Source organism: Copadichromis virginalis, linkage group LG13 (genome assembly GCF_057382275.1).
Source record: "Copadichromis virginalis isolate Kocher_CV1m ecotype Utaka linkage group LG13, C_Virginalis_male_GT1.1, whole genome shotgun sequence".
NCBI classification, from domain to species: domain Eukaryota; kingdom Metazoa; phylum Chordata; class Actinopteri; order Cichliformes; family Cichlidae; genus Copadichromis; species Copadichromis virginalis.
The window spans coordinates 16,583,113-16,610,266 of record NC_140630.1 but is presented as its reverse complement, the minus strand read 5'-3'; the positions used below and the strand labels follow the sequence as shown (position 1 = coordinate 16,610,266).

At 40.7% G+C, this 27,154-nt stretch overlaps 2 protein-coding genes across 3 annotated transcripts in view; one reads left to right on the top strand and one right to left on the bottom strand.

Moving 5' to 3' along the window:
* zcchc24 (zinc finger, CCHC domain containing 24) overlaps positions 1 to 4,825 on the bottom strand; it is a 40,155-nt gene extending 35,330 nt beyond the window's left edge. The window contains exons 1-2 of the mRNA XM_085477575.1: positions 4,290 to 4,825; positions 1,147 to 1,347 (exon numbers count right to left, since the gene is read on the bottom strand). Coding sequence (XP_085333701.1) covers positions 1,147 to 1,347; positions 4,290 to 4,529 — 441 coding nt within the window. The 5' untranslated portion in view covers positions 4,530 to 4,825. The remainder of the gene's footprint in view (positions 1 to 1,146; positions 1,348 to 4,289) is intronic.
* Positions 4,826 to 8,440: 3,615 nt separating this feature from the next.
* Positions 8,441 to 26,983, top strand: anxa11a (annexin A11a). 2 transcript variants are annotated; one of them, XM_085477573.1, is made up of 15 exons: positions 8,441 to 8,550; positions 11,081 to 11,350; positions 12,532 to 12,614; positions 13,714 to 14,091; positions 14,265 to 14,352; positions 21,567 to 21,661; positions 23,073 to 23,186; positions 23,326 to 23,416; positions 23,845 to 23,924; positions 24,016 to 24,072; positions 24,203 to 24,296; positions 24,390 to 24,485; positions 25,979 to 26,037; positions 26,124 to 26,246; positions 26,338 to 26,983. In XM_085477573.1, exons 2-15 carry the CDS (start codon positions 11,083 to 11,085, stop codon positions 26,395 to 26,397), a joined length of 1,686 nt encoding a protein of 561 aa, XP_085333699.1. In that variant the 5' UTR covers positions 8,441 to 8,550; positions 11,081 to 11,082; the 3' UTR covers positions 26,398 to 26,983. The 2 variants fall into 2 exon arrangements, with proteins under 2 accessions (XP_085333699.1, XP_085333700.1); XM_085477574.1 differs by having other exon boundaries at positions 8,446 to 8,550; positions 13,861 to 14,091.
* The last annotated feature ends 171 nt before the right edge of the window (positions 26,984 to 27,154 follow it).

Here is a 27,154-nt window from a genome sequence, read left to right as displayed (position 1 = left end):
ATCTGCTCCTCATTACACTTTCATGCAAAAGAAACTTAGGGCTGGGGTTCGGCTGTTGCACCTCACCCAGGGAAAGGGAGAGGAGACAAACGGGGGAGGCAACTGAAAGACGAGGGAGTGTAAGGTCCAACTAAAAACTCAGAAACTCCACAGTTCCAAGGGAAGGTGCTTTTGTGTTCTCCCTATGAAATTAGCTCACTTGGCACTCCATGACTTTGCCTTTACAAGCTGCTACACAACAACATAATGACAGATCAGACCGTAGCAGTTTCACAGTCTAGTCCTAGAAAATACACTTTAATTTTGCTACAGCAGCTACAAACGAAGCTTTTCCTTTCACACATTATGTTCCGCTATAGTTCACAGAGAGACAGACAGGCAGGATAAATATATAAATACTTTTCTTTTCCAAATCAAGCTACGGTTTAGGGGTGTTGACAACAGCTGGAGCCCCATTTGTCACACACTGGTGGTACCCAGTAACCTCGATACTAGACCTCAAGGTGGATTTGTCATGGTGCCTCGCCAAAAAAAAAAAGGATAAAAAGCTGCATCATAACAGGCTGATTCAGTGGGAAACAGAGACAGGAAAGCTCCCACTGAAATTTCCCACTTAACCTGTGGCTGTAATAGCGACAGTTTAAGTGGATGTACAACTGTGGATATAAAAACTGTGGCTACATGTCAGAAAATGGCACTTACACTACTTACTTATACACAGTCAACATGATGATCTGATTCAAACCCTTCACCTTTGACTTGGGAGTTTAAAAATATGGCCGTGACATAACATGTGCTTATAACGTGTAGTCTTTTTGTTGTGCAGTGTTTTGCCAGTCAAGACAAACACACACATACACACACACATGACTACAGAAGACAGAGGCCAGTCTGTTTAACAAGTAGGTCAGACCAGATCCAAAAAGAGAGGAAGAAAGAAAAAGAGTGAGGGAGAGAGTGACTGACTGCAGCAAGCTTAGATTTTAGTGTCATTATTGGTTTGTATGAACCAAATAAAAAGTCATTGAAGAAGTCTAATGTCAAGATTAAGCAAATGAGACACACTGAAAGATTTAACAGTGATTATAAGCCATCTGTGTCACCTGATGACTAGATTATGTCATACGTGTGTGTTAACAGTCTCACCTGAGGGCAGTCTTTGATATAGTGGCCCTTGTTGAAGCACAGGTGGCACAAGTAGTTGGGTGGGGGTCTTTTGTTCGGTTTTCTTGTTTCAGAAGAGAGGGAAAGGTCTGAGAAATGGTCCGTCAGGGAGTTGAGTCCGTCCACAATATTGTTCAGGGAGCCATAGGGAGACACGTTCTTATACACGTTGTTGTTTAAGGCCTGAAAAATAACACCAGATACAGCCTGTTGTTAACATGAAACTCTGCTTCTCGTGAAATGCTTAGATTACGCGCCAGGTTCCTAAATGTGCTCTCTGTCCTGTTTGCTGTTGTACAAAAAGTAAAGAAAAACTAAACAAAAAAAACGGAAAAAGAACTCCAAGATAATTTCGCTCATTAAATTCGGAACATCTGGCACGAGGCCCAGCTGTGCTCATGAACTGGAAAAGTACTGCGCATGTCCTCAGAGAAACACAGGACAAAGTATGACTCATTGTAAACAAGATGGGAAGCATGTTCCCCCGGCCACCCAGCGGAACATCAGCATTAACGCCATGCACTGCTGGTGGTAAACTATCCGCCGTCCGAATCTGTAGTCTGCTCGGAGACACAGGATGCACTGTTGCGTGCCACCAGGCCAACTGAATTCGCAGAAGATGCTCTCTGAATATTAATAACAGGGAAAGCGCTCCCTGCCTTTCCTTATTTCCCTTTTCGTTCATGTCTTCCTCTTTTCAAACGCAGTCCAGAAGAGACAGACGTGATTTGACCCCTGGGTGAAATTAATCTGATTTTAGCAAATATTCATACAGCCAGGTAATTAACCTAGGAGAAGCCTAACTAATTATCTGGCCTGACATTTAATATCCGAGTGACCGCTCTTGAGAAAAAGAAAAGATGTCAAAGAGTTCGTAGGCATGTGGAAATCCACTGATAAACTCTTTAATATAACCGAAGGGTATGCATCATTTTAGGACACAGGCTTGTGTCTGGGAAATGATGTTACTGTTGATTTTAAATGTTGCACGGCACAGAAACCTTACACTTGGCAACCTAACCAGGGCTGAAAGCCAAATCTCTATCTGGAGACTGTAAGATTGTCTTGCTAACCAGCTCCAGCTTTAAGAGCCGTGTTCATTTATTACTTGTCGTTGCTGTAAATCAAGCACTACAGCTCTGTAGTTTCTCAGTTTCCCATCTGGTGCATGTGTTCCAGCTCTGTGTACTACTGCATCCCTCCTCCAAATGGAAATGTACACATTTAAGTTTTACTGCAGCTTGCGAAATCATTTTTAACAAATAAAAAACAGGAAACTTTGCTCTGTTTACATTCGGAGCATTTCTTCAGTTTGGCTTCAAACCACCTACTGTCAGCCCAAAGGAAACGGATTTCACACACATCTGCTAATGGTGGGGTGAGACGGTTTGTTTATTTTTGCGTGTGTGACTGAGTGACTAGTCCTTGGTAGGTTGTGTGTTTTGTGCCGTGTGGCAATAGATGAGGGGATGGCCAGCCACGGTGTGCCCAAGACAGGCAGAACAAGTGTAGCACATCTGTGAGTGTTTTCACAGGTCCGGTGATGAGGTGTCACACAGCAGGAGGTCAATAAAACACTGCTGTTTTTAGGCCAGGCTTGTGGTGCCACCTGGGAACTTTAAAGGTGCACTGATAAGAGTTAGAGTAATCCAGATAGTTTCTAAATTAACAGTAAAAATATGTTAGGGGGGCTTTTCTGCCTGCAACTGGGTTGTGAAGGAGGCTTTTGAGCAAAGCTGTCAGCAGACGAATCTGCGATAAGCGTGCTCGACTTGTGCCCTGTCGACAGCGACTTCATTAATCTATATCGCAATTTCACTCCAAGCAGGCTGTTGTGTGATCCTTCACCGTGAAAACAACCACATTTCGCATTAGTCATCTCATCATCAAATCTCTGCAGTGGTTTGTTTTGCTTGGCTTAGCCGGTATAGAAAGTTGCAAAATCTCCCCCTCCCTCCACCCCTTAAACCGTTTCCAGACTCTATGTGTGTTCCCTCACTTTGAAACACTTTATACTCTTATGGCATTACACAACTGCGTGTAATGTATAAAGCGAACGCCCCATTTTCAGATGACTTTACGTGTTAAGTGACTTCAAAAGCCCCCTGCGGTTGCCACCATTATAATGAACACTGGCTCTAGATGGTGACTACACCATCCATCCACTACTAAAGTTTCCAACACATAGCGTCACTTGAACAGAGATCTAAGAAACTGGGCTGCAGTGCAATCAACGCTGCTCACTGTGTATTTTTATTTATTATAACACTGCCTTTCTGCCCACGCTGTGTGATCATTTTCTGTATGCGGGAGAGATGGAGGGGTCACTTTTGCACAGAGTGCACTATGGGGTATCAGATTTGCACCGTGCACACATTATCAGCATGTTGGTTCCCTAAAATTACTTGGAGGCACAAAAATAGAGAATATGTAAACAAGGACTGATTTTGTTTGCACAACCTGGTCTATTTGAAGGAGTCAGAGACAGCAGACCTCAGCAAGGGGCTGCAGTGGCCTGCTCTCTCCAGACAGAGGCGTGCAGAGGGTGGGGGGGGGGATCTATTTCCATCTCCTGCCTCTCTGATTAAAACATATTTTTCCTCACCACATTAACTTTGAGCCATAACTTATAAATATGCTGAAAGCAGACCTCTTCATGTGTAATCATGTCATCTGGGGGAGGGAAATGAGCTGTGTGATATTTAGATCTTGAAAGATTGCACATTAATTTTAATTTTAACATAAGTATTTAATCCATGAGTGGGTTAGTGACATATTTACTGAGTATTTCTGGTGTATTTTTCTCTTCTAGTATTGCAATCATATACACAGAAGCCTACACAATCGTTTTATATTATGTAAAACACTTACATCTGCACATAGCAATAGAGCTACATTCAAAGTAGCCCCACCAAAAATGTTTATTTCATCGGACTATTTTAGGTTTTTGTCCATATTAAAAATATCATGGCGGTTATACCAGAATAGCCTATGTTGCAACCTGCATGCTAAAACATTTGCTGCTCAGACAAACAACACTAACACCGTCCAACTCTCCCTAAAATCAGCCACAGTCTCACAACCTCAGATATCCCGGATTTGTACGTAGCATGCCGTCAGTTCACCTCATTTCGCTGCAGCTGGAAGAAGTTGTTGAGATAGTTGGAGTTCAGGGAAGAGCTCAAATCCGCCGCTGCGGGAGTCTTGCTGAAACTGAGATCCGGGTGGGAAGAGTTGGGTTCGGGTCTGAACGCGTCAAAGGCGCTGGTCTGGTGGGGGTCTTGTAAGGAGAGATAGACCCAGTTGAGAAGTTGAGCCGGCTGGTACACGGAGGCACTCGTGTCTATGGCAGACAGCAAGCTCATCTTTCCATTCAAATGTCCAAACTGGATTTCCACCGCTTCTTTTTTTTCTTTTTTGCTGGACTCGTCTCAAATGTTGCTTTTTTCCCGTCCCCGTCCCCAAACTGATGGCAAGTGCTCCCTTTTCTTCTTCTTCTTTCTGTAAAAGGCCCTGTCCTCCTCACGCCGGGAGCCTCGTCCCACTTAGGTGTTACTCAAAAGTCATGGCGTTAACATGTCAGTATAAAAAGTTTTCCCTTGCTCCCCATGGTCCGCTATCTGCCTTTATTGCAGCGGGGCAGAGAGAAGCTCTTTGAATATGCAATGAACGCGGCTCTGCGTCACCGAGGACCAGCAGCCAATCAGCGCGTCGTTTGTTCCAGGAGTCAACCGAGTAACTGCTGTAATAAAGACGGTGTAGATATTCTATTATTTACCAAGTTACTAATATATATGGTTTACTATTTCTCTATTCTTGAGTGGAAACAGGCCTCCCTGATTCTTTATGACATTCAGCCACCTTCTGAAAACACATATTAATATGCTATAAAGAAAAACCTGGATAACTTTAGACATTTAGTCCAGCGGTTAAGAAATCAATAAACTGTGCAGTTTATCAGGACTATGGGGCACACTCTGTCGAGCACGTCCCAGCTTCCAGCCAACCCGCAGATTCAAGGCAGCAGAGTATGGAGAAAACCTTAAAAACGGCTCCCTCTTGTGGCAAAAATCCCTGCATATATCCACGAATCCAGAAGATACTGGCATTCATTTCCTAGAGAGGTTATTCTGGCTCTTAAGTATGACTACTGCTTTCCAAAACCTAATTTTATCTTGTGCTTTTAAATTTGCAGACTTAAATTAGGAGAATTTTAGGAGAACGGACGTTTGCAATGAGTCACATATATAAACTATATTAACAGATATTTCCCATATGTGCATACATTTACAGTAGAGTCATGTGAAAAGCTCTTTCAGTTCTGAGGTGCATATGACACAATAATAAAACAAATAGACCTAACCAGGTTCTAAAATTAGTGAAATACAACTTCAGATGAACAGTAATACATGTGATATTACATTGTAACATTATTTCATTAAAACTAAGCCACAACACACATGGAGTGTGCGAAAAACTAAGCACAATCTGTGATTCAGTAGCTTTTGAACCACCCTTAACAACAATGAGTTGAAGTAAATGTTGTCTGTGCTATTTTATCAGTCTCTCACATGTGTAGCAATTTTGGCCCACTTTTCTTTCCTTGTGTTGCTTGAGTTTATTGGGGTTTGGAAGCATTTATTTCTGCACAGCTTTCCTGCCACAGCATTTCAGTGTGGTTGAGGTCTAGATTTTGCAACACCTTGCCATTGCAGCACTTTGATTCTTTACTTTTTAAGCCATTCTGTTGTAGATTTGCTGCTGTCATTGTCCTGCTGCATGACCGAGTTTCAGCCAAGCCTTAGCTGCCAAACAGATGACCTCACATTTGACTCCAGAATACTTGAGGAGCTCATGATCGACTCAATGACAGCACGGTGCGTAGGACCTGTGGCTGCAAAACAAGCCCAAAACATCATGCCTCCACCACCAAGCTTATAGTTGCTACAAGTTGTTTGTGCTGATATGCTGTGTTTGGTTTTTGCCAAATGTGGCAGTGTACATTGTGGTAAAACATCTCCACTTTGTTCTCATTTGTGCAGACGACATTGTTCCAGGTGTTTTCAATTTGCTCAGATGCAACTTTGAAAACCTAAACTGTGCTAATGTTTTCTTTTTAGAAACAAGAGGCCTTGTGCTGGCAACCCTTTCAAACACGCCATATTTATTCAGTCTTTTTCTAAATGTACTTTGTACATGAACTTTAACATTTAGGAGTCTGAGGCAGAGGCAGGGATGTCAAACTTATTTTACATTACGGGCCACATACAGCCCACTTTAATCTTAAGTGGGCCAGATAAACTTATCTGGGTATCTATCACTGTACAGAAGTTCAACTGCACATTTGAACTCAGAGATAACAACAGAGAAATGCTGCTGAAAAAAAAAAGAATGACCCTTTGGGCTTAAATTGTAAGAAATAAATGTAAAAAATGACAGACAAGTTCAGATAGTTTGTTACCCAGACTGTCCTGCAGTTATTATAAAACTGAAAGGTTTTGTTAATTAGAAGAAAATGTACATTTTTGTCTTTTTATTGTGAAACAAAAAGTTTCTATAATAGTGAAAAAATGAACTTTTTTGTCGTTTAACTTTTTATCTATTACTTTAGTGTAGTATGAATGTCCATGGGGAGGTCTTTTATTAGTGGGAAGTCCAAAATGTATGCCCTCCTTAATATTTTCCAAAGCAGTCCAGTGGGCTGGATTGGAGTGATTGGAGTTTTTGTCAGGCCAATTATGACCCCATGGCCTTGCTGCTGGGACCCTACTGGGATGTCCCATGAAATTCTCCCATGTATTGAATCTTTCTAATTGTACAATAATGAAGGTCATAGTGTTTGGTGATATAATTCTAACCCTTCCAAAATGGATGGGCAGCAACAATAGGTTCTCCGAGATCACCGCTGATGTCTTTTTGCCTTGGCTTTGAGTTAACACATACCTAAAAACTCCAGACTGGCTAAAAAAGCTTTAGCTTTCATAGAGATGCTGAAATGTATTGATGATCAAAACATATGGCTGCTATTTACCCTCTTAATTCCCAGGTAAGTAGTAAGGGCGTAGTTTGTATTTAGTTGGTTCATTTGAATAAGTAATGATATGGTGAAATGTGTCATATGTTGATGCTCATCTCATCTCACAAAATTTGCAACATTTTTTTTCATGTAGCCTATACTTGACAATAGCATAATAAAACTGGAATAGAAAACTTAAAACATTTGGTGTGCCACCCCAATACTTTTAGTGGCCCCCGTATGGCCATCTGGAGGAGCCTTGTAATATCTTTTCATCATTACGTCCTGAACAAAATCATTGGACATCCTCTTCCCTCCCTGAAGGACCTGTACAGCACTCGCTGTCTCACGAGAGCACGTAGCATCCTACGGGATTTCACATACCCAAGTCACCGGGTGTTTAAGTGACCTCAGCAACCTGAATCTCCTGCTCAGATTTGGGTTGCCAAGGTCACAGACAAACAGACTCAAGGACAGCTTTTACAATAGGGCAATAGCCCTAATCAATGCTAACAGCTAACCTGATTGGCTACCTCCCTGGACTTTTTTTTGGAGGGCAATAATAATAATGTGCAAGAAACATTCATTAATTTCTTTTATTTATTTATGAAGTCATTCCTTTTTCTTTCTTTCTTTTTTGCTTATACCTTTTTGCGCTTATCACTCCACTTTAAAGTTACTGTGTTGTGTTGTTACTATTTGTGTTGTGTTTTGTTGTGTTTAGTTGTCGAGGTGGGACAGTTTCCATTTTCATTGTACTATTGTACTAGCTATGACTGTGCAATGACAATAAAATGTGTTATCTTATCTTATCTTATCTTATCTTATCTTGATAAGTAAAACTTTAGAACAGAATTGGTTGTCCTGTCTTCTTTTCTTTCTTTCTTTTTGGCTGTATATGTTCACAAGCCTACAGCATGGTTTCACTTCCTAATATTTTTTTATTTTATTTCATTTTATCTTTTAAAAATTGCTAAGACTTATTACTGCCAGCTACATTAATCATTACATTTTCTTGTAGCTCCAAGAAAATAAAAAGAAATGTACAAAGAAAGGGGATTAACTCAGTCATACACTCAGATATTCTTACCTGAGTAGGGTGTTACCTTCCAGGAACACATCAGTCAAACAACATACCTTTTGTGAAATAATAGCTGTCATGTTTTCCATTAAGTCACCATAGGTCACATATACGTCCAGCAGGGAGTAATTCGTTTTTGTTTATAGGCGTTGTGAAAGAGGACGGCTAGAGAGAGAGAGATGGGTGGGAACCTTGAATGGAAACTCTGCGTCCCACCCACACCACTTAAATACAACCAAGCTAGTCGAAGAAATACAAGCTTCCAGGAAGAGACTGCAAGAAAACTAAAGTAAGTGCTAAAAGCGAAAACAGCTTCCTACACAGACTAAAGCGTTGATTGATAGGTTAGTAAAGGTTATACCTGAGCTGGATCGTGGTGTCGTTTTTTAAGGCGTTTTGCTGCTTTGACGTCTACCGAGCTGCTTGTCTTCTCGAAGCAGTCGCTAGCTGCTCTATCAACGTTATTACAGACACACCTTTGCCTTTAGCTCAGTCGAGGAAAGCTAGAAAGTACACACGCAGGTCGTAGTTTCGTTTTTGTTGCTTGATATTTTGTTATATTTATTTGTAGTTAGTTAGCTTAATGCGGGAAGCGAGCGAGCCTTCAATGGATTAGACGGATATGGCTACTCTATGTAAATACAGTTGGGAGCCAGTTTAACTTGCGAGCTCTCTAAAATTATTAACGCAGGCCCAAAGCATGGCTGTATGTATTTTATAATTAGCGAGCCAAAGGTTGGTTTCCGAGGACTGTCATAGTAGATTTTTAGCATATTATAACACTGGTCACGATGTTTAACCGGTCCAAAAGTCGCCTAAGTTATAAAGCGAGTAAACTGCGTATGTTACGATTTCCCAATATTAACAGTCACTTTTTTTAAAGACCGCAAACCCTTAAAAGAACATATATGGAGATGTGACTGCTTACAATTTGCAGGGGAAAACAGTCAGATGTGTTCCCCCTGAACAACATTTAAATGTGTTTAAGACAGATTTGAAACTAAACCGTATTTACTCATGTTTGTACACGAAGACCTTAACCTTAATACTCAGCATCAGTGTTTCTGAGCTGGACATCAGCAGTAGTTTAAGATAATGACGTGTGCTGTGTTGTTTTTAAGATAAAATATTCTAATTTGACCTCTGCATTTCCCTGAGTATCTTTCTTGCCCTGTGTGCTTATTCAGATGCAGTAGCAGCTTGTTTTCATCCTCAGTGCATAAAAGCAGTGAAGACTGTTCCAGTTAAGTCAACTGGAGTCAGTTTTACCACGGAATAAATGGGCCTGCTGGAGGACAAGCTTTTCATACTATGCCTAACCAAAATGAAAGTTTCCTTACCATCCCACCACTGAGCTAAAAGTATCTGTGATCACATGACTATGGAATGAAGAGTCTGTCCTTCATTAGGTTTCCATGACCATGGCCTCTACATTGCTACATTAGCAAAAGTTAATGGCGACTAGAAAAAGACTAGTTCAATTCATATTAAGGGAAGAAAGAAACGTAAAATGAGTTTCTTCAATTGTGCATGGCTTGGTTAACAGTGAAAGACAGTTTGGGGTCAGGGATATAAATCGGCTATAAAACCTGTAGTATCACTATACAAACAAGCATTGTGCAAATATTAGACCAGAAGCCAATTAAAGCACATCATTGTTAAATTCAGAAAAGCAGCAAAATTAACGTGCTTTACTGAGGTGTTGTAAACATTTTAAAAACTTTTGTTTATTATTTTTTTTTTTTTTAGTTTTAAACGTGTGAACTTGCCTTGAATAGTAGTTCACACGATTTTAACATGCAGCAGCAGCAACGGTGTAACCACACACTCCAAACCAGGAAACCAAGGCAACACATAGTCATTACCTTTTCACAGTTATAGGTTCTCAGGTCAGAAGTTCATTTCAACAAAAGATTACAAACATAAAGCATACAGATTTTAAAACTTTTAAATGTGGTATTAACAACACCACAAGTTATTGCTAGTAAAGCCAACTAAAGGTAAGTAAAATGTACAAGAAAACTAGATTTTGAGGGAAAACTAACTAAAAAATGAGGAAATGTACTTAGTTTTACTTTTTTTTTTTTTTTTTTTTTTGAGACTTAGACGCACATGATTGTGAGTCAACTGTTTTCACAGAGTCTTGTGCTTTATTGTAATGCTAAATAATTAACTAATATCCAGGAATTCAAATCTTGCCTCTGACAAAGAACCTCTGCGTAACAGAAGATCCTTTCAGCTGGTCCCTTCACTACAGCTGGTAGTTTCACATGTTTGATTTGGCAGATTTTTATACTGGTTGATGAATTTAATTGGGGACATTTTGCTTGTTACACAAATGTGTAAACCACTACATTGTGGAAATACCATTTATGTAATAATTATTTAAAAAAACAAACAAACCCGGAAGTAATAAAAACTTCAGTAACATATAAAACGGTAAAAACAAAACTGAAAGAGCAAATCGGCTCCAGGGGGCTAACCGAAATTAAACTCAAGACAAAAACACTCAAACGTAACATTCATCTTCCATTTTCTGCTCCATGTTAGAGTAAATAATAAAACCTCATTTGAAAATGCTAAACTATAATGACTCTGTTTAGAAATGCGATGCACATTGCATCATTTGCATATTACTTAAAGGTGCAGTTCACATAAACGTTTGATCTTTTACTTTTCTTTTTCATTTTCAACAGATGATGTACTTTTTAATGGAGGCAGCTGCACAAAATGATAATGATGCTGCAGATTCTTATTATTTGTAAGAGGTTATGTTGTATGGTGGGCATCCCTTTGACTGCTCTGTTTTATGTTTAAAGCAATGAGCTACCCTGGATACCCCCCTCAGGCAGGAGGATACCCCCCTCAGGCAGGAGGATATCCCCCACAGGCAGGAGGATACCCACCTCAGCCTGGGGCTTACCCTCCACAACCAGGTGCTTACCCTCCCCAAGCGGGAGGTTACCCCCCACAGCCGGGTGGCTATCCTCCTCAAGCTGGAGGCTACCCACCACAGGCAGGAGGATATCCACCTCAAGCTGGAGGTTACCCACCACAGGCTGGAGGTTACCCACAGGCACCACCTCAAGGTGAGCCACTGTGCAGGACTGTTAAAGTCAGTGCACACTTTTGCACACTTAAGTAAAGAGAAGATTCATTTCTTTGTAAAGATTTTGTGATGTATATAATTCTACTTTCTGCAGCAAGGTTGTTAAATCTTAGCATGTAGCGCTGGTTGCTGCTGTTGATTGATGGATTAATCCATCAGTTAAATGTGTTTATCGTTATGTCCTGTCAAACTCTGACTGTAATGACTGAAGCGGATGAGTCATTTGGTCTCCTGTTCAGAGTCCAGCAGACCTTGAATGTGATCTAATTTTATCTTCAGGAAATCTGCACACAAAACAAGTCTGTTTGCACAACGATACACAGCTCTGCACCGTATATACACAAATTAACTGTTGTTGTATGTGACAATGACACATACAGCAACACGGCCAACTAATAAATATCATTTTCATATCTTACTGATGTATTAAATAAATTAAAATGATTGCCTGTCACTTAACATTAAGCCGAATGCAAAGAAGTTGGAAAGAAAAGAAGTAACATTTATACAACTTTTCATATAATTGCTGATTTGAAGATTTGCTTATTACAGGCTCAATAGTCAGTCTTTATCCGAGGCCAATCTGACGAGCTGCTAGCTGTAGCTTCATATTTATCATTCAGACATGAAAGTGATCTTAATCTTTTTATTAACATGTGTTTTGGTTAATGTGAAATGGTGCCTACTTTCAGTTAAGTGGTGTTTGCAGGCAACTTGGGATCATGAGAATTTATACTTAATGGACTGGAGTTCATAACTTTGTTTATGTGTCCTTTAACCTTTGACAACAGTGTTTACAAATTGCTTCGGAAATTCCATTACAACAGAAAGAGGAAAATGATATGATAAAGGAAAATTAAAGTGTATATCTAACAGCAGTGATGACCATTAAGGACAATAAAAGATGACATCACCTAAAAACAAACAACATGACTTGAAGGACATTACTCATGGAAGGAGTACCGTCATATCTAAAATCGAAGAATATGAACGGACTCGTAGTTGGTCAGCATTTCTGCGTTCCAGCTGTTGGCGTTATTCATCCCACATGCAAATTTTAAAATGATCCGTAGAATCTCAAAATGAGCTTTAAATGAAAACAAGGAGCAAGTGCAGTTCCTTAAATTTCCTGAATAGTTTCTTCTTTGTTAACTTGTGCAGGCAGCTGGGGTGGAGGGCCTACAGGTGGATATCCCTCCATTGGTCTTGATGGCTTATCCAACCCTGGATACAATCCTGGCATGGTAAGTTTGATCTCAAAATATACATCCCAGAAATTTGTAAAATTTTGTTTAATGCATGATCACTGGATTTTTGCCTTAAATATTCAAGTTAGAATTACACGCCATTAATGGAATATCACGCACTTTCACTTTACGGTAAGATGGTTTCAAAATACGTCTCCCTAAATTCTCAGCATTATTGCTTTTTTTTTTTTTTTTCCCTTACCTGTTTTTTTTTTCAATTTTTCCTGCATGAAAAGCAGTCATAAACTTAATTTCTGTGTATTGTTCTTAAAGATACCAATGCCCTTTTTTTTTACTCTTTGACTTTCCCCATGCATTTTCTTTTTATTTGGTCTGTCAGATGTATGCAATGACATTTTAATAGCTTGGCCACACTTTCTTTGGATTCTTCTTTATATCCTCCTGAGACCCAGAACTATAAATGTTATTAGTGGTTCAATGGAGCATTTTTTTTCCGGGAGGGGTTAAAATTGTTCAGGTTTTATTTCATGACCGAATGATGTGGTGTAATATATAAAAATGGTTAGATGACAGAACCCCATCTGATTACTGAAATGTAAGTTTAACAAAAAACAGAGGAGGACTTAACAGACAAACCACACAAGTCCATCATGGCTAACAAATACTGTGTATTTAATTTAACTGCCCTTCCACATTTCTGAATAAAGGTTTTGCCTCACTCTGCCATCTGCTTCCTAAAGTATGTACATAGATTGAAAATGTAAAGTAGTAAGTCCAGATGTCTGTTAGTAAGGACACTAAAAAAAAATAGAAAGCCCATGATATCCCCTCGCCGGTACAGAGGAATAATACAGATTGCATAAATAGTATTTGACGGAGAGGTCTCAGACTCATGCCTGCCCAAACAAAAAAGGAAAACAAAAATGAAGTGTTGGGTCTTAGGAGGATATCATGTATAAACACCAGGAATATTGAACTCAGTTTGAGTATTTACTTGGAAATATTTATTTTAATCATGGTAATTTGACAAACAAGTGTAACCAAAAAAGGTGTGACCAGCTACCTGTATTAAAAATTAAAAAATCTTCAAGAATCTGTGCACATGTTATGGGATGACAATATTTCCAAATCACAGGCTAACCAGATCTCTGGAGCCATGGGGGGGTTTCCTCCAAACACGTCCATGTTTGCCCAAGTCCCTGGGGGCTACCAACCTGCCCCTCAACCTGGTGGGTTTGGTGGCCCCATCCCTAACCAACAGTCATGTGGCCTGTACCCACAGCCAGGAGGAACCATGCCACCACAACAAAACCAGGGTCCAGCAATGGGTTACCCTGGTCAGCCTGGCCAGCCAATGCCTGGATACCCAGGTGCACCATCACCCAACCCATCCATGCCAGGTTATGGAGGAGCACCAGCACCTATGCCTGGGTACCCAAATGCCCCATCAGCAAATCCATCCATGCCAGCCTATGGTGGAGGAGGAGCCATGCCAATAGCTCCACCTATCAATGTAAGAGTAGTTTTTTTTTTTTTTTGTTGTTGTTGTTTTTTTAACTTATTTGTTTAAAAACAATTAAATGTATTCTTGTTATTCCTCTCTGAATGTGTTTAATGTACTTTGTGTTTACAGTGCAGTGTTGCAAAACTAACTTAATAACCCTAGTTCAAATTAACCTGTTCCAGAGAGGATTCAGGGGAACAATCAAGGACTTTCCTGGAGCTGACCCTCTCAAAGATGCGGAGGTCCTGAGGAAGGCCATGAAGGGCTTTGGTGAGTGTTATGGACATAGACTCTGATCAGGAAGAATAAACTCTATTTTAAGCAAGAACAGAGAAACTTTCCAGTTTAGGTGGGGGGAATTTGAAAAGCTTTATACTGTCTGACTATGTAAATTGTTCTATCTTGTGCAGCTTAAACATCCCAGAAAATAGGCAAATAGGCAAGACACTCTGGATATTGTACATTTGGGAAACTGTGTTCTGTTTGTTCTTCTGGGAATAATCCCATTTAATATTTTACCTGATTCACAGCCTGATAAATAAGCACATGTTTAGCAGGGTAGCCTTTTTAAAACTATGGGTGAATAGTAGGGCTGCAACGATACTCGTATCGATATTGAACCGTTCGATACAGTGCTTTCGGTTCGGTACGCATATGTATCGAACAATACAAAATTTGTAATTTATTTTATCAACTTTCCTTCTGACGATGCTGTCTGTGTTGAGCGCTCAGTGAATCTGCGTTCGACTACTCCGCCTATGCTGCACTGTCGAGCGCAGATCCACTGAGCGTTCAACACAGACAGCATCCTCAGAAGGAAGAGCGCAGGGCAAGCTAGCGAGACAGAAGTTAAGCTCTCCTTGCAACATGGCAAATTAAACCTCCCCCACCCTCATTCAGATCTGGCGTTTGGAATTATTTTGGTTTTCATGTGACGTATGACCCTGAAGGTAAGCCCGTCATGAACTAAAGTAGGGCTGCCACGATTAGTCGACTAGTCACGATTACGTCGACTATCAAAATCGTCGACGACTGATTTAATAGTCGACGCGTCGTTTGAAGCTTTGTAAGATCCCACAAGACGCAGGAATAAGTAGTAGGATTTAAGAATGTAATAACGGACTGAAACAGAAGATGGCAGCACTGCATATACAAGGATGCCAGCTGCCGTTAAACCCCGAAGAAGAAGCAGCAGCGTCCCAGAATTCATAGCGCAGCCCAGCTCAGTTTCCAACAATGGCGGCAGCTAGTTAGTTTTAATATTACTCTTATTATTCTTTCTGGGTCACAAAATAAACGTTTAACATATTTTCAGGCGAGAATGTAGCTGTGTAAACCTCAAATATCTGCTCAGTTTATCAAGACACCACATATTTTCAAAAGCGCTCCGACGTTTTCGGAGACGTCTGTTACCCACTAGCTTGATAGCGAGCCGGGGGCTAGGCTCACTAGAGCCGTGAGAACACCGGACTCCCGGCAAATCGTTTTCAAACCCACCGCCATCTTTCGCTACTCAGGTTAAACATGATATATAAGTAGGGATGGGTATCGTTTAGGTTTTATCCGATACCGGTGCCAAATCGGTACTTTTGAAACGGTGCCGGTGCTTAAACGGTGCTTAAAGAATGGAGAACACAAAATTGGTCCAAAAACCTCTCATGTTCAGCTGTTTTTTGTAAAAAGATAACAATGTTAGCCTTTTCTGCAGCTATGGGGCATATATGGTATCACTCTTGGCTGGAAGCAGTGCTTAAACAATGGAAAAAATGGTAAATAAATAAATGGTAAATGGCCTGTATTTATATAGCGCTTTACTAGTCCCTAAGGACCCCAAAGCGCTTTACATATCCAGTCATCCACCCATTCACACACACAATCACACACTGATGATGGCAAGCTACATTGTAGCCACAGCCACCCTGGGGCGCACTGACAGAGGCGAGGCTGCCGAACACTGGCGCCACCGGGCCCTCTGACCACCACCAGTAGGCAACGGGTGAAGTGTCTTGCCCAAGGACACAACGACCGAGACTGTCCAAGCCGGGGCTCGAACCGGCAACCTTCCGATTACAAGGCGAACTCCCAACTCTTGAGCCACGATCGCCAAAAAACACAAACTTTGTCCAAAACCTCTCATGTTTAACTGTTTTCCACTTTTTCTTTGGTCATTTTAGCCTTTTTGGCCAGGGTGAAGGGAGTATCTGCCATCAAACAAGAGGACAGCCGCATGTAGCTATGATGATGTTTGCTAGTTCACCTTACATGCATTAATGTAATAACGTGGTTAGCCTACTCAACGTAAATTAGCTACTCACGCAGAGAAGAACGGCTGCTGCTGCCATCATCATCCGTCATCATTTCTGCTACACTGGCAGGGCTAGGGGCCAGGACTCTCCTCTTCGTGTTTTTGGGGGATGTTGCATAACAGGCAACCCACCCGCAGTAGATGTGCACGGTGTGAGCTAATGATAGTTATATAAGAGCAGATGCTGCTGGTGCAATAAGCTGTACGTTTTACGTCCAATGGATGATGATCTGATTAGTCGACTAATCGCAAAAATAATCGGTGACTAGTCGACTATCAAAATAATCGTTTGTGGCAGCCCTAGACTAAAGTAAAACAGTATGTTGGATGTGCCACGCAATGCTCAATTACATGGGTGGGAACTAGTGTGTTAGCACAGTTAGCTCGTTAACGTGTTGGCCGTCTAGCCCCACACACGGGGCGATCAGGGGTAGCTCGTTAAAGTCATTTCAACGAGATTAACGCTGACAGCACTAGTGGGAACACAACGAATATGACTGCACATTTACACCGACATCATCCTAGTGCAAAGACAAGTGGACAAAAACAACAAGCATGCATGCTACAAACTTTACCCGAGTCATTTAGACAGCCGTTACCACATGATTCTCCTTATGGGGACCTGATATGTTTAATATTGTGGCGAGCTCAGACAAGGAGGAGACGGAGGTGTCGTTTGGTCTTGCTTCCCGTGAGCTAGCCAGGGAGCACAGCCGTTTATTGACATCTGCAGAAGAACACTGCCGCTAGCTAACTGCTCAGCGTGGCAACCGCACAGCAACAACAACAACAACACACAGGGCGCCCTCTGACCCCGGAAGGACACACCGTCGCAGCGAGAGGGCGTCACCCGTCACTATGGCAACATAAACAAAACATAACTGTACAAACAGAACCCCGAACAGCCCTGACCCGCTACATAGCCCCCACCTAAGGGGTCAGTCGTCCCCGACGACCCCATTACCCCACACAAAGTCCTGCAAATGTCCAGGTGCCTTATTTTGGCGCACCGGCCGGTCACGACCGGCGGGGGAAAAGTCACTCGGGTCAGAACATGGGGTGCCACCATCATCCCACTTCTGACACCAATGTGGCGAGCTCAGACAAGGAGGAGACGGAGGTATCGTTTGGTCTTGCTTCCCGTGAGCGAGCCAGGGAGCACAGCCGTTTATTGACATCTGCAGAAGAACACTGCCGCTAGCTAACTGCTCAGCGCGGCAACCGCACAGCAACAACAACAACAACACACAGGGCGCCCTCTGACCCCGGAAGGACGCACCGTCGCAGCGAGAGGGCGTCACCCGTCACTATGGCAACATAAACAAAACATAACTGTACAAACAGAACCCCGAACAGCCCTGACCCGCTACAATATGCTGCTGAGAATATAGCCCAGAAGAAGCGTATAGTATAGCTTTTATTTTGGAAAGAGCCATTTCTCTGTAATAAACTCTCTTTTCCAAAGATGAGTGATTCCTCAATCAGATACAGGGCTCGCAAAATCGCTAGCCCGACATCCCGGGGCTAGCGATTTTTTTTTCCAGTCGGGCTACCAAAATCTATCTCTGCCCTGCCCGTCGGGCTATTGTAGGAAGGAAAAATATATGTCAATGCTTTTGCATTCTTTTGGAAATGTAGCTGGGTAATTATGTCATTGGCATCGGGGAGCCACTGTCAATATGTGACATATTGAAATCGCGTTTGAATTTGCGCTTGTTTTTTTTGCTTTCACTTTGCAATCAGGCGAACTGTGTATAGAGAGCGACAGTACTGATTGGTGAGTGATGATAATTTGCGCACCAATTCCTCTGACATCGTCTTATCAATCGTTAGCTTACTATGCAAACATGACAAGTGAAATCTCCCGCAGCAAGCTTAAACATGTGAGCGGTTGATCGCGCAGAGAATCGCTGACCGTTATGTGTGTGTGTGCGTGTGTAAAAGCAGCAGGATATATATTTTAGTTCTGGGGTCCGTTCTTCGTACCTCGCTAAGTAAGTTAGCTGGATTTGATTGTTGACGATTTCGCGTGATCTTGGATCGTTCAGTTCCCCGAAGCTCATCCGGGACTTGCTGTCGTAGCAACAGAGCCGTAAGCGTAAACCTGCTCGGGAGCAGGTTTACTTTATGTAAACAGGATTAGATCGCGGCCACTCAGGTATGTCCGCTTCATTTATACGAAAGCAACAGCGATATTCCACCACTGTTTCACCATAAATAAATAACATCAATGTAACTAAAGATAATGCAGCACTTGATCCTTTTATTGATTTCACACAGATACATACAGGTCATTTCCTAAAAAAGGGAAATATACTATTAACATTCTATTACATGTATGTGATTATTACAGATGTAATTCATATTTCAGAGTAGCAATTGCAAATTACTTCGTGTAATCAAGATGAGAGACCACGGCTATAAAAGCGAAGGTGGATTTGGGAAGCCTGTCGCAGCCATGTCCTGTCCGTATACGCGAGCAGCCCATTGCGGAAGGTGCAAGATTGATAAGGGGAGTCCTCAGAATTCAGCGTATATTGCAGGATAGACAGGATCCTTTAGCTCAGCGCGACAGTGTGCTCATAGAGAGATATCGATTTTCCTGCGAGGGTATTATTTACTTAACCAACTTGTTGACGAGGGGGTGCAGGACCACCACCTGTCTTTTTTTGCTCTGCCCTTTTCTTGGTTGCTGTTATGAACAAACAAACAGATTATTTCAGGGTCTCTTTCCAAGAGACGAAAAGCAATATAAGTGATAAATATTACCATTCTGTGGAATATTCTTATATTTCACTTTTACTTGTTCCCATGTTCTAGTGGGTCCTGTTGTGGCTCTAATGTGGAAGGGGATATAATATAACATAATATAATGTAATATAATATTGGATAATATAGTGTAATATAATAAATCTACCCTACCGCCTACTGGTGTTGGCCAGAGGGGCCGATGGCGCGATATGGCAGCCTGGCTTCTGTCAGTCTGCCCCAGGGCAGCTGTGGCTACAACCCTAGCTTGCCTCCACCAGTGTGTGAATGTGAGAGTGACTGAATAGTGGCATTGTAAAGCGCTTTGGGTGCCTTGAAAAGCGCTATATCAATCCACTCCATTGTTATTGTTATTATTAAATCACTTACGAGTTTAATTTGTCAGCAACTTTCTGCCAGCCCTCTCTCCTTGCTTTTGCAGCCTTTGCAGTGTTCCCTTGCGTTCTGATTAAACTCTGAAACTCCTGAAATCCCTCACTCAAGAGTTCTTGCTCTGCTGCCGAAAAATACCGAGCACGCTCCTTCGACATTTGCGCCGACCAATCAGAGGGTTGCCGATCAATGTTTCTACTATCGATGCGTAGCCCCTTTTACGATACCCAGTGATCTCACATTACTTCATCCAGCTGTACTAATCGTCAACAGCAGGTGTGTTCGGAGAACCGGATTAGCGAGCTCACAGTTAGCGCGATGATTTGGTCTTGGATGTGTTATTTGATCTTGGATGTAGTAAGTGACGTACGAAGAACGGGCCCCTGGTGAGCCAAATAAGACAGGTCAGGGTGAAGAAGTGACACAAAGAAAAGCTTACCACAAAACGGAAAAGTTATGACAAATCAGACTACAAGGCAAAAAGAAAGTGCAGCTTTATGGTTTCATGGACAAAAGAATTTCTGTGGCTGCAGTATGACGAGCTATATAATCGGGGCTGCACATAAGTGGTCCGCAGGTGCGCATTCGCTGTCAAAAAGAAAAACAAAAAACGCACACAAGATATGAAGTTGCAACGCGTGTTTGCATACATAAGATTTTCTGGAGGAGGACAGACATTTGTTTAAAACTCTTAAAGATGTCGAAGAAGCTCCTTTAAGCAATTACTTTGGTGTTCCTCCACCTCCAAAGAAATGTCAGATGGAATCCGAACCACAAAAGAAGCGCGTATCCTCGGAAAAGTGGTTGCAGGACGTGAGCTGGCTTCAAACAAATGATGAACGTACAGAGATGTGGTGCGGAATGTGCCGTGAAAATCCCACTCTAGCGGACAAAAACAGTGCTTTTTATATGGACGCAAACGCGCGTTGCAACTTCTGGTGCGCGTCTTTTATTTTGACAGCGAATGCGCACATGCGGACCACTTATGTGCACCCGTGTAAATAACATAATGTTCTGCCGGGTGTGTTGTTGGTTTTCTCTCGATTTCTGAGTCGACAAGCGCCTTTGTTACTGGGACCAGTCATTTTAAGAAAGGCCCCCATTAGAACCCATGAGAAATGCAAGAAATGCATTATTGCTCAGTCTGCAATATCTTTCCCAGAACAAACACCAATTGCAAATAACATACTAAAAATAAACCTGAAAAATCTGTTTAGAACAGTGTACTATGTTGCAAAGAGTGAACTACCACTGGCAAAATGTAGCAGTCTTTGCAAACTTCAAAAAGCAAATGGCCTAGATCTTGGTTCCACTTGCCTCTTACCCGTGACTTCGGTGGAAATTTCAAATATTTGAGTTGATGATTGTAATTTTTATACAATGTTGCAATTTGTTTTTCAACAATTTTTTTGATTAATGTTTTGTTTCCTTTACAATATTATACTTTAATGTATAATATTGTAAAGGAAACAAAACATCAATCAAAAAATTGCTCTCTTTTTTTTTTTTAATTCGGGTTATTGGGCTACCAAAAACTGAAGAGTCCCTGCCCGAAGGGCTACCAGGGATTTTGAAATTTTGAGACCCCTGAGAGAGATAGATAGAGAGATATATATATATATATATAGATATATATATAGATATATATAGATATTTTTTTTTTTTTAATTACTTTTGTTTCAGCAACATTAAATTTAAAAACTGTACTTTTGAGTTAAAATATATATTTATAATTTTTAATAAATGACAAATTAAAAGGGCATGAACATTTTTTTTGTATCGAAAAAATATCGAACCGTGACACCAAAGTATCGAACCGAACCGTGAATTTTGTGTATTGTTGCACCCCTAGTGAATAGTCATTTATTGTCATTAGCTCAACACAGCCCTAGTTTTCTTCTTTTCTATGCCATTTTCATTTCATTCATAGTGTGAATTAAATGTGAGAAGAAGCCAATTTTTTTTTTTTTTTTTTTTTTTTTTTTTTTTTTTTAAATTGATCTGTGCCTGACTTGACATCTCTGACTTGTCTGTGCAGGAACTGATGAGCAAGCCATCATTGAGTTGCTCGGGAGTCGGTCCAACAAACAGCGCGTTCCTTTGCTCCGGTCTTACAAAACCGCCTATGGCAAGGTAACGATTCTCATAACTAATGCCTTTTTCTTTTTTTCTTTTTTTTTCTCTTAGTACTGTGTATACAAACAATTTGCCAAAATAGAAACATGACTTTGTCTCATTACATAGCAGTAGGTAAATCATGCTAATAGACCATGTGCACGAGAAAATGCTAACTTCCTGGTTTGAGACCGGATGTGGGGTTGTACATTTCCGGTAGCTTTACTTTGCGGTCAATCACTACTGCGAAGATATACTCGAAAATCATGTCCAAAACTTGAAAACGGAAAGATTGCGTTAAGTTACAAAGAGCAGAAGGTGGGAACACTCACCACTGTTGTGTCATAAAAAGTCGAATGATCAATTTTGACGTTTAAACAGTTTAGATCGATCACTTGTTTACATCACTCAACACAAGCAGAACTGCATTACAAAATCAGAAGACACATCGTCCACATTCAGAAGCACATCTCTGTATAGTGACTGGTCTTATGATTTAAACAGGCAAATGTTCAGCATTCAAACTACAGGTGAAGAATAGTCAAACCAGATGTTTCCCCTTTATGTCGATATCAGCTAGTCAAGTACACACCTACACAGTATGTCAACAAACCGTGAAAAAAGCCACACAAAAAATGAATGATTGCTGGTAACGGTTTCTATACATTAGTATTTACGAAGGGTATGTTGTGACTTATCTTCAAAATTACAGTGGTCCCTCGCTATAACGCAGTTCACCTTTCACCTCGCTGTTTCGCAGATTTTTTTTTTTTTTAGTGCAAGTTTGCATGCTTATTTTTACGTTACATTGTGTCCTGCGTCCTGATCGCTGCAGACGATCTCCTCCGTGACGTCTCTCCTGTACAGTACAGAATCGCTGCATCGATCGCTAGCAGTGTGACTCTGAAGTGCAGTACTGTATGTCGACGAAACGTTTTGCACCATCAAAAAATAAAATTGGCTACTTGATTTCACCTATCGCTGGTTATTTTTAGAACATAACACCCGCGATAAACCAGGGACCGCTGTTTACAGATACTGAGAAATATAAAATTTGAATCCCTTTTCTCTTTTGCTCTGAGGCGCGGGGGAAAAAATATCGACAAGTCGATGGACATCATTTACAGATATATTGGGTAAATGCCCAAGACATCTATAGAAATGTAAATCGCCGCTTGATTCATTCATTTGCTTAACTTGTTTTGGACCCTAAACAAGGCGCGAATAGGACACCGGAAACAAAGCTCCCCACAGGAGTTTCCACACCGGAAGTAGCATATGCTAACGTGCACATAGTCTATCGTGCCGGTCAGATTCAGAGGGGATTGAATGTCCTTAAAGCTGATTGTTGTTAGGCCACAGTGGAGTGTTTTGCAGCAAAATTTTCAAGGAGCAGTTAACGATGGTTTTGAACAATCCCCGCTTTCAGGATCTGATTAAGGATCTGCACTCAGAACTGTCTGGGGATTTCAGGAAGCTCGTCATGGCCATGCTGAAGACCCCCACTGAGTTTGATGCCTCTGAACTCAACAGTTCCATAAAGGTAAATACTGAGAAAATGCATGTTGGTGTGTCGCATCATAACGAAGGTCTGAATGCATGCTCATTGAAAAGACATACACAGGCTGCTGCAATCCAGACAAAGAGGTTCTTATGATAGCATTATTCTGTCCTCTTAATAGGGAGCTGGAACTGATGAGGCCTGTCTAATTGAGATCCTGTCTTCTCGCTCCAATGCTGAAATCAAGGAGATTAACCGTATTTACAAACAAGGTTTGATGCTTGAGGGTTTTTTTTGTTTTTTTTTTAAATGCTGCTTTTCCTCACTGCTCTCTTAACCTTAGTCTCACAGCATGACACCACTGAGATTGATTGCATAGAGGATAAGCTTAGTGTATTTAGATGTGGGTAGCACGATAACGCCTATAAATTCTGATTTGATAGCAAGAAAGCTGTCGCAATTCTAATATCAAAACATATAAAATAAGGGTATTATTTTAATTACTTAATCATTCACTGTTTGCTCTTTTAGCTCTTTATATTTATCTACTTGTGTCCCATTTTCCCCTTTGTCACTAATCTGGGCTACAAAATATTCCCAGATAGCTGTTTGTAGTATATTGATCTGAGAAATTTAGTCACATTTGATATTTTTCTCACATTTGATATGTTTAAAAAAAACATCATATTTGCCATATCAGAATACAAGAAGTCACTGGAGGATTCAATTAGTGGAGACACCTCAGGCCACTTCCGCAGGCTCCTGGTCTCTCTCGCTCAGGTATAGTTGTGAAACACTTGTGCACCACCTGCTTTTGTTAGAAACTACTTTCGAATTTGTACTAGGAAATGTGCTGCTCTCTGTTTTGCAGGGTAATCGGGATGAACGAGAAAATGTCGACATCTCGCTGGCTAAACAAGATGCTCAGGTAAAACCTCCGGATTTCATGTTGTTGACTTATGTTCAGTGATTCACCTGCATGTCTTAAAATGGTCAATCCTTGATTTCTTTGAGTGCAAGGACATTCAGTTTGTCACACCTGGCTTTTGTCTAAACAGGCCCTGTATGCTGCTGGAGAAAACAAACTGGGAACAGATGAGTCCAAATTCAATGCCATTTTATGTGCCAGGAGCAAATCCCATCTCAGAGCAGGTATAAATTCTGGATTAGTAAACAAAGGCAAATCTTTGGCGTCCTTTTCAGTCTGTTTACCTGTTTCCTGTGGATTTGTGGTTATGTGTGTAGTGTTCCTGGAGTACCAGCAGATGTGCGGTAGGGATATTGAGAAGAGCATCGGCAGGGAAATGTCTGGCGATCTTGAGAGTGGCATGTTGGCAGTGGGTAAGAATGCGCACACGCCTATTCAAGTTTTTACTTAAAAGAGCCACTCCCATGTGCTGGGAAAGTTAGACTGTGTGCTACGTAAAAGGTCAATGATTGTAGAGGCATGCACGCAGTAAAGGATTCACTATTAACTATTAAACTGCCTTACTGGATTAATACTGTACTGCAGTTAACTTTGCTAAATGTGTTGTACAGATGCAAGGGTCCTTCAAATGCTTAATCTTTGTTTTGTCTTGCCCTCCTCCTTCTCCCCCTTTTGCCATCAATTCACAGAGATATGGTAGAGTAACCTGTTTTTTTTTTTTTGTTTTGTTTAGATATTATTTCTATTTTTTGTGAACTCTTTCATTAGTTTTCCACATCCCCTCTGTGTTATCATTCTGAGTTTTGTGCAGTGCAGTGTTGAAAGTTTGCCACAGTTTTGGTTTTTTTTGTTTTGTTTTTGGGTTTTTTTTGTTTTTTAATTTGCTCTAAAGCTTCAACCAATACCTCACCTGATAGGTTTGTAGCTTGAACCTATTCGCTGGAGCGTTAAGGACAATTTGCTACACAGCAAAACAAGACACGAGTTCTTCATGTTTCTCGTGCACGGGAGAGAACCGGACAAACGCCGTTCCTTCGCTTGACCCCAGTTGCTCTCGTCCGCTCCCCCGTAACACTGCTCTTTTATTGAGGTTACATGAATATGCATAGGTTCATTAACATACGACGTCTACATACAGACAAAGAGTACCGTGTGTGTGTGTGTGTGTGTGTGTGTGTGTGTGTGTGTGTGTGTGTGTGTGTGACCCCATAAATGACTTCCCTAAACCTGCTGGTCTGGAAGTCTAACAGTTCATCTAAACAAAAGGCACTTAGCCTAAAACAGATATAGCCACGTTTATCCTACCATAAAACAATAAGAGAAGGTTCGACCTCTCCCATGCTCCCAGAGTGCTCTCTAATGCACACAAAGTTTGCAGACTATCAAGGATCAAACCTTTACCAATCTAAAACTAATTATAAAACTCTAAGCATATATAAGTAGATATTTCTAAGCATAAATGACAATCAACAATACAAAACCCAACATCACCTTTAGGGCTTAGAAGAATTTTTCAGCTTTATTGCTTTATGTAGATGCTCAGGTGGTGGTGGAGTAAATATCATGTGAATATTTAATGTCACATTTACTATTTCACAGTAGATTTGAGCCTGACGTTGATGTTGTTGTGTTTTCTGTTGGGGTGTTGTTTTTTTGTTTTATGTTACTTAATTTGTTTCACCTTGCTGTTATTGTTGTGGATACATCAGGAAGTCCAGTTTAATAAGATTTAAATAACATAACACAATAACATTCAGATACTTCTTTTTAAGAAGTTTTTTTTGTTGTTGTTTTGTTTCCATTTCACAGATGTCATTTTGTGGTGTTTTAGAGAAATAAACTGCTTTTGTACAGTTAATAATATATTGTTGTTGTCTTGGTAATGACTTGGTTTTCTCTGTTTTAGTGAAGTGCATTAAAAATACACCTGCATATTTTGCTGAAAGACTCTACAAGGCCATGAAGGTGAGACAGCCTGTTCCCTTTCTATGCGTTACTAAATAGATGGAGCATCATATTCATTTTTTGTGCGTGTTATTTTTTGTGTGCAGGGAGCTGGGACAAAAGACAAAACTCTGATCCGGATCATGGTCTCCCGTTCCGAGGTTGACATGCTGGACATTCGCCAGGAGTATTTGAAAAATTACGGCAAGTCTCTGTACACTGCGATCTCTGTAAGTATCCACTATGATACAAAAGCACTGTATCCACTAAAATCTGTTTTTAAGAGACCGATGTTTAATTTTCTTGGCCTGTGTTGAACAGGGAGACACATCAGGAGACTACAAGAAACTCCTACTCAAGCTCTGCGGGGGCAGTGACTGAAAAAGGGAGACGTTCTGTCGACTTCTTTACAGATGCTTCTTCAAATATAATCTTTCTGAGTCATCTGTATGCACTATACACACACTGCATACTTGCATGCCATGTCAATGCTTTCAATGCAAAATTTACCTAGCTTTGAAAAGCTCATACATATTGTTGCCTTTCTATGCAAAACATGTTTTATATATATTTTTTGTTTGTACTATATTGGCCGGATATGACAGTACATGGATTTACAAAATAGATTTGTAAGAGTTTACATTGGATTTTGAAGAGCTATATATATATTTTAAAAGATTTTTTTTATTGTGCCAATATGATCAGATACTGAACTGTATCTGATGTTTAGCAGCTAGCTCATGTGAGGCATATAATACATAGCAGCTAAGTACCAAAGTAAAAGATGATGCTTGCAATTGTACAATCTCTTCTCTATATTTTTTTTCTAGTCTTGAGTTTTGTTTCTAAAAGCTATGTTTGCAGTAGTTTTGTCACATAAAGGTCACTATAGTTCATCATTGAGCATGATGTTTCATAATTAAGGTGCCATTTTCAGGGGATTCAGGAAATAAATACTGAGAATGTACACTGGGATTGTTTTTTTTTTTTTTGTTCATTCAACCATAAAACTGCAACAAACTCGATGAAAAAGCTTTAGGAAACGGGCATACACTCTAGTGTATGTCACATCCATTTATTGGATCACAAGCGCAAGTGGATTCTGGTGAAAAGGCGTTGTGAATATATGAATATGGCA